We start from the raw sequence: 12,003 nt of genomic DNA, 5'->3' as shown, positions 1-12,003 counted from the left end.
CTTATTTTTCAGAACGCACCTCTGTTACTTGTTTGCCTTCTAATCATGCCGTTTTAGGAGATTGCCATAGCTGACCTGCAGTCAGCAGTGGAAGCCTCTACTGAACACTTCATACAGTAAAAAAAAAAAAAAAATAAATCACAAGGAGCAGTCTTTAACTGTAGCATTGAGATAGAATATATTAAAAATACTATACATATCAGCATAGTGAAGTTGAAGTGGTATGGTTCTGTAATTGACACACACACACACACCCCCTGGAGATAGTCCCTTTGAAGATTTCTATACTTGTTGCTGAGCAAGAAGCAGCAGATTCCTTAGGACTTTTGTCAGTGAGCATGTGAAAAACAGTAAGGGTGCAAGTTGCTGTCTACAAGCAACAGAAGTAATTTGCATTGCAACAAACCTCTAGAAGTCACTTTGCCCAACCCACTGCTCAACTACAATAATTATGTAAGAGTTTCATTTATAGAGTAATTAAAATATATGAATGTATCAGTAATGTAGCAGAAAACTAGTAAGAGCATCACATGTTGACTGGAACTCTAAATAGCCTGCACTGCAGAATGATAGGTTTATTTTCTGCAAGCATAAAACCCACTCATTTCAAATGATCATACCATATTTCTGGCATATTCTATCAAATTCAGTAGAAACTGGTTAATTACTATTGATAAGTTTACTTCAGTAAGAGACTGCTTCTGTTGACTACAATTTTCTGAGTGCCATGAAGCTGAGTAATTTCCTTGTATTTCACAGCTGATTCCTCAAGTACAATATCTTCATTCTCCCCTTTATACAATTTTAAAAATTTGTTTGGTGAAAATACATTTTATTTAACCCTAATAAAAACTCTTTTAAATTTCTCTTAAGAATAGCAATATTCAAGTGATAAACTGTCTATTCCTTTCTTCTATTTGCTTAGAGACTTTCTGAGTTTGTTGAAGGAACTCCTTTGTCTTTGCTTATCACCTGCTGTTGCAGATTGCTACCTAAGCACCCAGCATGGGCAGAAAAGCTTCTACCTCATTTGCTCAGCATCCTTTTCCACCTCCCTGGATATGTCTCCAGAGCAAAACATTGCAACAGAAAATGGGAGTTCAAGCCTTAAGGACTACAGCTAGCATAGCCCTGCTATGAGCACAGGCCAGATCCAGCAATATGCCAAGTCACTTCTGAACCTACTCAAATGATATTGACATAAGGAAGCTGTTAATGATAAGGACAGATTGACTACCAGAACATCCAAGCAACTGCTTAAACTGTTTATGGTTTAAGGGTGGGTCATTACATTAGCTTTGGAGATTAGAGTCTAGGTACTTAAGGATTGCAGTGGAAAACAGATGCTTCAAAAACAAATGTTTTAAGTTACCATGTTGTATTTCACTGGATTTTGGATTGCATTCAGTCAGCTGAAGCCATCTGATTTATAGTTCAAAACTTTTGTTATTCTTATAATATTCAGTGTAACTGAAGACCATTCATCTAAGTTTTCCCCCATATACCACCTTTTGCTAGCCAGAGTGTCATGATTCTGAAGGAGTTAAAATGCATCTTAATTACTGAGGAAGAATTTTTCTGATCATTAATCATAGCATCCATAAATTTCTGTCAAATGATAAAATTCAGTGTACAGGGTAGGAGGGATTAATGTTTGTTATCCATGTGTTAAACTATAGTAAATGAGCAGTAGAGACTGTCAGATTTAAATTCAGATGGCTAAATCTTCATGAAGTGTTTGAAATGGGTTGTAAATCAGGCTGACCCATCTCTGAGTACATTAGTGTTTACTTTAAAGGCTTAACTTGTCAGTCTTGAGCAAGATAGTTGGATAGTATCCCGAAATGCAGGAAAAACAAGTTAAAATGATAGACTGACTGAAGCTGGCCATAAAAAAAAGAAACAGGAAATTCGTTTGCTCTCAGAGCAAAAAATGTATGAGAGGCAGAAAGCAAAATCCATAAAAATGAAGACAAGAAAAAAAGATCTGCACATTCCTGAGAAGGTAACAATGTGCATATGACCCCTGCAATTATGGCATTTAAAACATCTGTTGATGTCAAGCAGGAACACAATGAGTATGACAAGGACAAGAATCTTAAAAATGTTTTTTTGCAAGGAGTATTTATTTAGCCTGAGAAGAAAAGAGCCTAAAGGTACAACTAACTTTCATTATTTCCTGTAAGAGATGGGGTAGTATGTCACAGGTTTGTTTGTTGTTTTTTTTTTTTTTAAAAAAAGCATGACTTTGGAAAGCAAGTTTTGAAAATATGGAAAAAGACTTCATAATTCCCTGCCTGGATCTGATGGTGTTATGCAGTGAAATGCCTTCATAATTTCCAAGGGAAATTACAACATTGCCCATGAAATGTAAATTCCTAGTAGTGCCTATAAACTTAATTAACCAACTGGACAAGAGTATCTAGGAAGCTGTGGTGATTGCCAATAAACACAGAAATAAATTACATTATTTAGCATATGTTATAAGCTTATGTGAATGATATGGTGTACAAAAGATGCATGTGTAGTATCCCTATGAAGCATGAGTAAAAGGGAGAATTTTAAAGGGGATCCTTCCTCAAGTCAGCTTAAGAGCAGACTGTGCTGTTACTGACTGATTAACAGTTACTGACTGATTAACACATCATAACACTGACAATAGGGTGCCAGTGAACAATATATATTTATTAGCACTTATACTCCCTTTGCATTATATCTATTTTATGTTTATCTTTGAGTTCCTTTTAAAAGTTAGGGACTTTCTTCATTCCACCTACCTTCCTTTTTGTGAACCAGCTCTTATGATTCCTTGCGGAATAAGTGGTGACTTGTTTAATATCATCGAGAGCAAGTTGAATTGTCAAAACTGATTAGGTAAAACTTTGCCTCTCAAATGAGAGCTAAACACAAGCTAGGTAAATTCAATGTCAGTTTTAGGGTTACTGTTAATGTTGTGGGGTTTCTGAGCAGGAAATTCTGTGGTCAACTGTAGTGATCCTCCAGCCAGTGCCATCAGAGAGAAGTTAACCGAACCACATTGAATGCAAGAGATACAGTAGTGTTTCTATACATTATGTATGACATTATTGAAGATATAGCTACAGAATATATTACTTTGGCATGTAGACACTTAACATGGTCAATCTTCTGAATAATGATGACACTATGAGGATAATTATTTCAGTTTCCTAAATTGCATGACTTATTTAAGGGGAAAAAAAATAATCTAAAAGTGTTGTTATAAACAGTGCTGCGATCTTTTGATTCTAGTTAAGAAGTAGTATCCAAAGCAGGTAACTTTAACATGTAGGTCGTAACAATTGCATTGCGATTTTATTAAGGTTGTATTGAACAGAAGGGTAAGAGTGTGCTTGGGAAGACTGGCAGTGTGGGTAGAGCTATGTATCTTCTTAAAAGCAATACAACAAGCTTACTCATTGTAATACACCCAGATGTCTGTTAGAAATGGAGATGTACCTAGTATTCAAAAAGTGAGAGGAGAGATACAGCTTGGAGCTGTACATTTGGGTTTTGTTGTCTGTTTTCTTTTGAGATGGTTTTTAGCTGTTAATGAGGTGAAAAGTTGCTTCTGGGTCTCACAGGTATTGGTATTATCACAAGGCAATAATGCAGGACCTTCGATTTTTTACACTATGCCTATAAACAGTTCAAATGGAATCTGTGTAGCGTACAAAAGAAGTACCTGATATTTTCCAGGATCATGCATTTTTAAAAACGTAATTCATGGTGTTAATAGAACTTTACGCTACGTGGATGCATGCCCTCTCTGAAAGTTAACTTTACTAATTTCTTGAGGGTCTACTACAGTACAGTTGAAAAAGTTTTACGCTTCTGTGATGCAGTGAAAATCCTATCATAGTACAGAAAGATGTGCATGTTTAAATGTCAATAGCCAATGTGAAATTAAGAGCTCCAATAGTTTTCCCCTTTGACTATTTGTACGACTAGTCAAAATGCAGATTACTCTGTAAACATCCTGTTAAAAGTCCCTTCACAACAGAAGGCACAATGCCTCTCATTCTTGACATAATAATGCTCTGATATGATCCTTCATCCATCACTTGTTAGCCTTGAACTGCTTGTATTGTGTTGAGAGCTGTTTTCTTAACTTTATAGAATAAGCTACCTAGCCCAGGTTTACTTTGTCCCCATCTTATTTTTTTTATCCCTTTGTGCGTTCATCATTAAATGTCTCAGGTGCATCTGAAGGTACCTATGGAGTGCAATTCCACACTGATACTTAAAATGGCTTAATTCCTTTCCAGAACACTTTTATATTTTGTGGTTTAGGGAAGATACTCATTGTACAATACTAGAAGACTCTGTATCTTGGAGGAAGAAAAATGTTCACTCTATGTGCAAGAAGCTCCAATGCAAGAAAATGGAAAAAATTATGAGATTGTTTTCTTCTTAGTAGCTTCTACTGTAATTTCTTTTTCTATATGCAGAAGTTTACCTATTTCCTTCTGTGTCTTATTTTCTCTAGGGAGTGACTTACATGTTGAGTCAGAAATAAAGTAAATGTAAACACCTTCTGGTATGCCAGGAAAAAAACATAACCAGATCTGACTCAGGCCCCAGGTTTCGTTGTTGATCAGTCTCCGTGATTTGGCACTTACATTATTTAAACCAGAGAGAATTTGCAGGCTCTTGCAATATCTGCAATGGACAGAAAAGGAAGCACCCGGGTTCCCTGAATGTTGCCCAGGTGAGCTAGCTGCATTGAGGCGGAGGATTAACCTGAGTCACTGTCCTGTGCTCCACAGAGACTGCTGAGGAAAGGTGATTTTCAGTTTGGATCATTCAGGAGTGTTTGGCATCAAGCTTCTGCAGCTAGGGAGGGACTTCTTCATGGGTTTGTAGGTATAGACTTTGGAAGCTGACTGCACTATTTTAGGTACACATTTTGTGTGTAAATTCAGCTAGTATGAAGCTCTCATGTCATTCACTCGAACTGAGACCCAATTTCAAATTGCTTGTCTATCTGCTCTGAAGCAGAGATGTGTTGAAGGCGCTCTGATTACCCAGGAAGATGTCCTAACCACTGGGATATCACGTTTTAAGAAAGTTCTCTGTTTCCTCTTGAAGCTGTCCCACTTAGTGTGGATTATTAACTATTGACTGGAGTAGAGACTTGACCCGAACTCCCTTACATTCCACAAATATTCCCCGACTGGCAGATTATAAAATCAGTTTATTGCTTCTCTGTCTCCATAGCCCAATGAATAAATACACAGAGTGGTTGGATGGCACTGGAGTTACATAATATTCCACATGCTAAGCATCTAGAAAGACCTTTCTGTGTTATTTATATCGTGTAGACTGGTATTCACACCCACTATATGCTACTACTCTTCCTGCTAGCTGAGCTCAGGGGCAGCGTAAAGATCTGCAATGAGTAAGAAAGTCTGTAGCAGAGAGCAAGGCACTCTTCAGAACCACTGTCTCTCCCTGGCTGGTTCTACCTTCAGTAACAAGCAGAGTGAACCAGCCTGGCTCTGAGTTCGCAAATTTCTGTTTGTCCCTGCTCTAATTCATATGAAAGTGCAGGGATGCTGGGCACTAAAACCCAATAACTATCTGAGGTTGTTGGTGCTTCTGCTTTTGAAATCTGCATTTATTTATTTATTTATTTTTTTAATTGCTGTTAGCATTACTTCATGTAGATAATTTCTGGAACATTCTGGGCTGGCTCCTTACCTTCTCTTGTTCTTGGGAGCAGAACAAGACAATTGCACTTAGTTTACATGTGGAAGAAAAAAGATTTGTCCCAATGTGATTACATGATTATTTTTCTCATATTATTAATATACATTGCTTTGATGAGATACATGTCTGATGCATAATTATGACCTCCTCAACAACCTAACTGTGAATTACCAATTCTCAGGAAAAGGCATCAATTGATACAACAGATGGGAAAGGTGTGAGATCCATCAGCCTATGAAATATTGCTGATTTAGGACACTTTTCAAAGATGCTGGTACACCAGGCAGCAGATGAAGGCGGCAAGTGGAATCTACTCCTGAATGTGTCAGTTGTGCTCCAGCTTTTTATAGGAGAGCCTTCTACTTTGGCAGGACATCAGTATGTGATATACCAAAGCATGTGGTGTGTTGTAAAATATCTGCAGGTAGGGAGCAGAAATTGCCTTTTCTTTGTTCGGGGACTGAAATATTTATGGTTGGACACAATGCTTTTAAAGGTCTTTTGCAACCTAAAGGATTCTGAGTAGACATTGTTCATCGTTTTTAACTCCTTCCTTTTCCCCACAAAGCACAGAAAACCACACTTACCTGGAAGGCCAGATTGTGCACTCCTGAGTGATCACGGGTGGTCTCTGTCAGCTCCATGCGCCTAGCACGGGCAGAAGAGTTTTGGGTGAATGTTGAAAGCTACTTGCATCACAGGGCAACAGCACTCAGCACCTAGTTAATCCATCCACGGAATCTGTGAGTATTACTTGAAGTCTGCTTAGCTGGGGGCGCTCTCAGGTTGTTCTTGCTCAGTTATGGCTCCACCCTCTCACTCCCCTGGCACAGCCCCTTTTGGCCAGCATGCGAAACTACATTCAAGGTTTCTTGAGACAAGAAGGGAGGATTCCTGCTGCCCCCAAGAGGCAGACAGACTCTGGGTGATCCCAAGGGCAAATGTGTGTATTTACATGACTTCTGGCTTTCTTCACTTGCTTGGGGGAAAAAATCTTCCCCACCCAGATCTTTGAGAGGCCAACACAATTTTTTGGTTTTTTTTTCACAGCTGTTCTCAAGTCACTCCTGCGATGTTATCATGGCTCTATTTTCACAGTGCTTAAGGACTTCATCTAGCAAGAGAAAAGAAGGGAAAGGAACAAACCCCAAACCTCCAACAAATATCAGATATGCATTTTCAGCTGGCATGCCAAATCTTAAGGCATGGGGTCATTACTTACCTGTCCTCAGATTACTGACCTTTAACTGAAGAGTTTTCTAACTGAGAGTTTTTAGACTTGCTATTTGTGTATGGTAAAATTATATTCTTAGAACTATCAGTTGGGTTTCCTACCCATGTTTTTAGTTGCTTATGGACTTTGTATGTACAGCTTGTTCTGTGTAAATTCACTGAAAATAGTAGCATTATTACAGACACTAACTGTCAGGCAGGATTTGAACAAATATAATTTTCATCTTTAAGCACAACAAAAAGGAGGGTGGTTCCGTTTCTTTGAAATACGGCAACATTTATTTATGTACTCATTAAGTGACTAAATTTGTAATTTTTCTACACAGGGATTGAAAATGTCATGAGTTTTGCCTCATCCTGTGAAAGAAAAAAAAAATATGTCCTGTTTTAGGAATAAAGATAGAATGGACTAGCATGACTGAATATATTCTTGGAAATAAAGAACAGTTACTTGAAAAATAGGATGATGTATCTTTCTGAGGAATCTTCCAACTATGTTTTAATTATAAATTATGCAGTTGCAATATATGTTCTCTGAATCCTGTAACTATTGCTTGAAAAGGAGGACTAGTTGTTTTTCTTTTCAGTAAGGAGCACATGACTTTTAATGATATATTCTGGTTTTCAGCGTTCAGAATCTTTTTTGATGCCCCAGGTTTTGAAATCAGCATGTTTATTGCTATTTGTATTTGCCCCTGGAGTAGAGCAATTTCTGTGACTAATTGCTTCTCTCTGCACAACAGCAAAAATAGCTGCAAATATCTTTAACAATCTTGATATAATTGCCTGCTAATTACTGCATACCTCAGCTGTTTCTCTCTTCCTTTCTTCCTTCTCTTCTTCTGCCAGTTTTGGATATGCTTCTACTATCGGAGAGAAGAGGATAAAGGAAACAAAGTGGGAAATAATTTTCAAATGCAGCTCCTGCAGTCCTAAAATCTGTAGGCTGCACTTGCGTGGTTGGAAGAAAGTTCTACCCTGGTAACTATGCCAAGACACCAGTATTTTCTGCTATTGTTCCTCTTCTGGCAACTCATTACATCATTTTAAAAACTGGTTTTCTCACTCAGAAATGTCAGAATAACATTGACTGATTATTTCAGTGCAAAGTTTCCTCTAACAAATTACATTTCATGTTAGTAAACTAGCAGGATACTGAAAGCAAGAATACCACACATCCAAGACAAATCCTGAACCCACTATAGAAAACATTAAATATGCCATTTCCCTGTGGACAAAGGACCAGGTATTTAAACAAAAGGTGGGAACTCACTGATATTTTTTGTCAAGTTCAGCCAGCAGTCTACTTAAGGTTTGATTTACAGCAAACTCCTTTCAGTTTCTGATTAATCTATATACTTACATGAAGTCATGGATGTTTAAGAAATGTTATGTGTCTGAAGGATATCATGTCCTGCCATTTCAATTGATAACAAGTGTGAACATTTGTCTTCCATGTAAGTGTTTCCTCCAGCTACAAAAAGGCATTAAAGACTTGCACTCTGAATTTTTACAACATTAGACTAACAGTGCTAGGCTCAAGAAAATACATGTTGCCAAAATTCTACTGACTAATAACAGAGAGAAAAAATGATCATAACTGAAGAGCTGCTTCCTAAGGATAACACTAAGAGACTGTATGTTCTATCTTAGTATTTCTACATGAACTCTGGATCCTTTCTGAGTTGTAGGAAGAACAATCAAAAAGACATTTTTTCACGGAGTTTCAAACAGAAATGAGATTTATATTTTTCCCAGTGTGAATAATACATGGAGGAAGTTAATTTTAATTTGAAGACATATCTTTTCCTGTGTGCTTCTCACTTCCTTTTTTAATGATAGAAGTTTATTAATTTATTGAAAGAATGTTGCTGTTTTGATTAGCAAGCCTGAGAAACTAGGAAAGTATTTTATTGTATTAAAACAGCAATCCAGAAAAGGACCTCAATAGCACACTAAGTGTGCAAAACTACTTTTTTGATATGGACTAAGGAAAAATTCATTTCAATATATTTTGTATCGTTAGAACTGTGCAAGTAGCTGGCATAATGAATTGAATGGCATAATGTTATTTTATCACACATACGACTGAAACCTAGAAAATGAATAAACTTGAGAAATTAAAATTTTTTTAAAGTTTTGTATATAATAATTATTTTCTTGGATCCATTCCTCAGAGGTATTCTAAGTCATTCCACAGGAATTTATTAAGGAAGCAGAATGCTTGAACATCACCCTCAGAGGATTTTCCTTGAATTCTAAGATAAGGGTAATCAGAGGTCTTGGTAGCAGGAGAGGCTTTCAGCTGAGCTTTATGCTTTGTGATACAGAAAAATGTTCCTATCTGTAGCATAAAGTAATATGGGTTGTTATAAATGAGTATCTCACAATCAGTGGTAGTTTTGTGCTGTCAGTGGAGATCAGTATTTCCCATAGAATATAGAGAGGTCTGAGTAGTAAAAAAAAGAATACCATGGCAAATAAATAAAACTTTTGGTTAGCAAAAAAAAGCCTTCCCACACCAGTGCTAAGTAACTTTGCCATGAAATCATAGTCACAGGGAATAGCATTCAGAGCATTTTTGTGCTTCAAGTAACAACACAGCAGTGCTGAATCTGTTCTGAAATTGCCATGCAGGCTGGCTAGGCCAGAGGGGATTTTCGGGTACTATAAAAATATTAATCAACAGTATTTCTTACTATATACACAGAAGGCAGATACATAGCAATATGATTCTTAATAATTTGATAGGTACAGGAGTATAAAGAAACGAGAGGTATTTAAAAAGAGTAAGGTCATTCTATTTTTTTTAATTACTGAACCATGCAAAGCAACTTCATAGTTAGAACTTGTACAGTTGTTCAAAGATTTTTTTTATATATACTTAATTGACCATATTCTGTATTTATAGTTTTGCTAATTTTACTCAGCTGTGGTTTATAGAATAATTGGGTAAAAAATTTCAAAATCTTTGAGATTATAAAATCTTGAACAATCTCTTATGTGTCCTGGGTAAACTGAGACTTCAAACAAAAAGTGGGCAGAATAACTTCAATCCTGACTAAGTGACAAAATGCAGGTAGATTTCCTAGAGATGGTGTTACCCTGGCAATAACTGACCATGTTTTTCTATGCGAATTTTTGCCAGAGCTGCTGAGATGTCCATGGTGAAAGCCAGAAAAAAAAAAAACAACCCCCCCCCAAAAAAAACCCCCAAAAGAATTGTTGTGGGAAGAGTCAGAGTGAAACTGTAAATGCACTAATATTTTTATGATTAGTCCATGTTACTACTTAGATATTGTTCCTGAAAGGAAAGGTAAGTGAAAGAAAAATGGTTATAATTCCAAATGGTTGGCAAGTAGCAGATTAGTTGCTTTGCTTTTTGCAATATATCCTAACATTTATTTAACCAGCCATGCTTATCCCCCTACTGACATTCTTTGTTAATATCTATAATTTCCAAATGGCAGGTGTTTGCACTATGGGTTATTCAATTTTTAGAAACATTTTCATTAGGTTACCAATATAAAAGATAAACTCTACAACTCCATAGTATCATGAGAATAAAGGATGAAAGGAAGAAATTACTGTCTTCAGGGAAAGAAACACAATTTTAAATGTCTAAAATTGTCTCTCATCACACACTTTTCTTGAAAAATCTGATTTTGGGACTCATTTTTACCAAAGGGGAACATTAAAAAAAAAATATTCATATTCCTGCATTCTTGGGGGAAAAGCAGAAAGTGGAAAGTTCTTACCAGGATAAAAACAGTTTTGAAAAACACAGAACAGTGTCAAGTTTTATGAAATGTGGACACAAACCCCATAATCTCAATTAAAAAAAAAAATCTTTTCTATCTGTACAAAGTTATAGTAAATGCTATTAAAGAAATGTTATATGTTTTTGCTGCCATTTTTGTACACATACATATTTTGTATACCTCATAAAGCATTGATATTGATTGAACTGTTCTGTTCCTTTATCTGAAGTCTTTTGTTAAGAAAGAAAATAAATTATTAAACTTTTTTGAAAATTAAGTAAGCTTATGGGAGTGGTGGTGATGGAGGATAAAGGCTGGACAGTCCAGAGCATCTAACATTTGAGACATGACATCTAGCCTGTCTGGAATACTTTGAATTCTTTCATAAAGTGTGCTGGAGATCTTGTTTGCTACATAGATAAATGGTGGGGGAAAACCATCAACATGTTCAGAATAATTTGAACTTTTTGTCGGGTGGGCTTCATGAAAATACACTACTCCCACAGTTACGAAGTGGCTGAGTGGCCAGGTGCTGCCGCCTTCTCTCCCAGGTTCTGCTGTGAGTTCAGTATTTGGTCCACACTAGTCACAGACTCTTGCCCAGTAACTCTCCAGCTCCTACTCTGGCTCTCAAGCTCTTCTTCTGAGATACTTCTGAAATCTGTGTGAATATTTGAGCAGACCAACTGCAGAGAAAATTATTCACTTCCTCGGTTTTCTGTGGCAGTAGAAATGAAACTTTTTCATGCTTTCCAATTGTCCCGAAGTTGCCCCTTGACAGGAGGGAAACATTATGTGAAAGTACTTCATGTTTAACATATGCAATGAATTAGGGAGGAAAGACTTCTTAGAGGAAAGTCAAGGGCTTTTGATGGCTGTTGTGTTTTACATTGTGATAAATACCCGTGTGAGACTAAACAGCAACAATCCTACAGCTGTTGATTCTCAGACATTAGCAGCAACTTCAGGAGAGTTCAAAGAAACCACCCCAAAGGGAGCAAGATTTCAGAGAAACAGAGAAAAAAAGATTTTCTGTGACATCTTAATCATGTGACGCAGGCTAAGCAAAAGAAAGTAACGCTACATAGATGCTTCAGTAGCACATCCATGTGAATACAGAAAGAAAACAATCAATCAAACAAAACCCAACTAAAAGAAGAAGGGTATAAACTTAAAGGTAATAGGAAGGATTATTTCGAAGAATAATAACAGGGAAATTACTTAATTAGGGTAGAAGGCTTATCTAGGTTCAGTGACTATGTTTCAGAAAGGGTTTGGC

At 36.7% G+C, this 12,003-nt stretch overlaps 1 protein-coding gene across 1 annotated transcript in view; it reads right to left on the bottom strand.

Annotated features, from left to right (window-relative positions):
- Window positions 1-6,393, bottom strand: part of SLC28A3 (solute carrier family 28 member 3) — a 46,322-nt gene extending 39,929 nt beyond the window's left edge. Inside the window, exon 1 of the mRNA XM_026866347.1 lies at window positions 6,318-6,393. Within this exon, the coding sequence (XP_026722148.1) occupies window positions 6,318-6,374 (57 nt within the window). The 5' untranslated portion in view covers window positions 6,375-6,393. The remainder of the gene's footprint in view (window positions 1-6,317) is intronic.
- Between the last annotated feature and the right edge of the window lie 5,610 nt (window positions 6,394-12,003).

Source organism: Athene cunicularia (assembly GCF_003259725.1).
Source record: "Athene cunicularia isolate RWA chromosome Z unlocalized genomic scaffold, athCun1 chrZ_part2, whole genome shotgun sequence".
NCBI lineage: Eukaryota > Metazoa > Chordata > Aves > Strigiformes > Strigidae > Athene > Athene cunicularia.
This window is presented reverse-complemented; position numbering and strand designations above follow the sequence as displayed.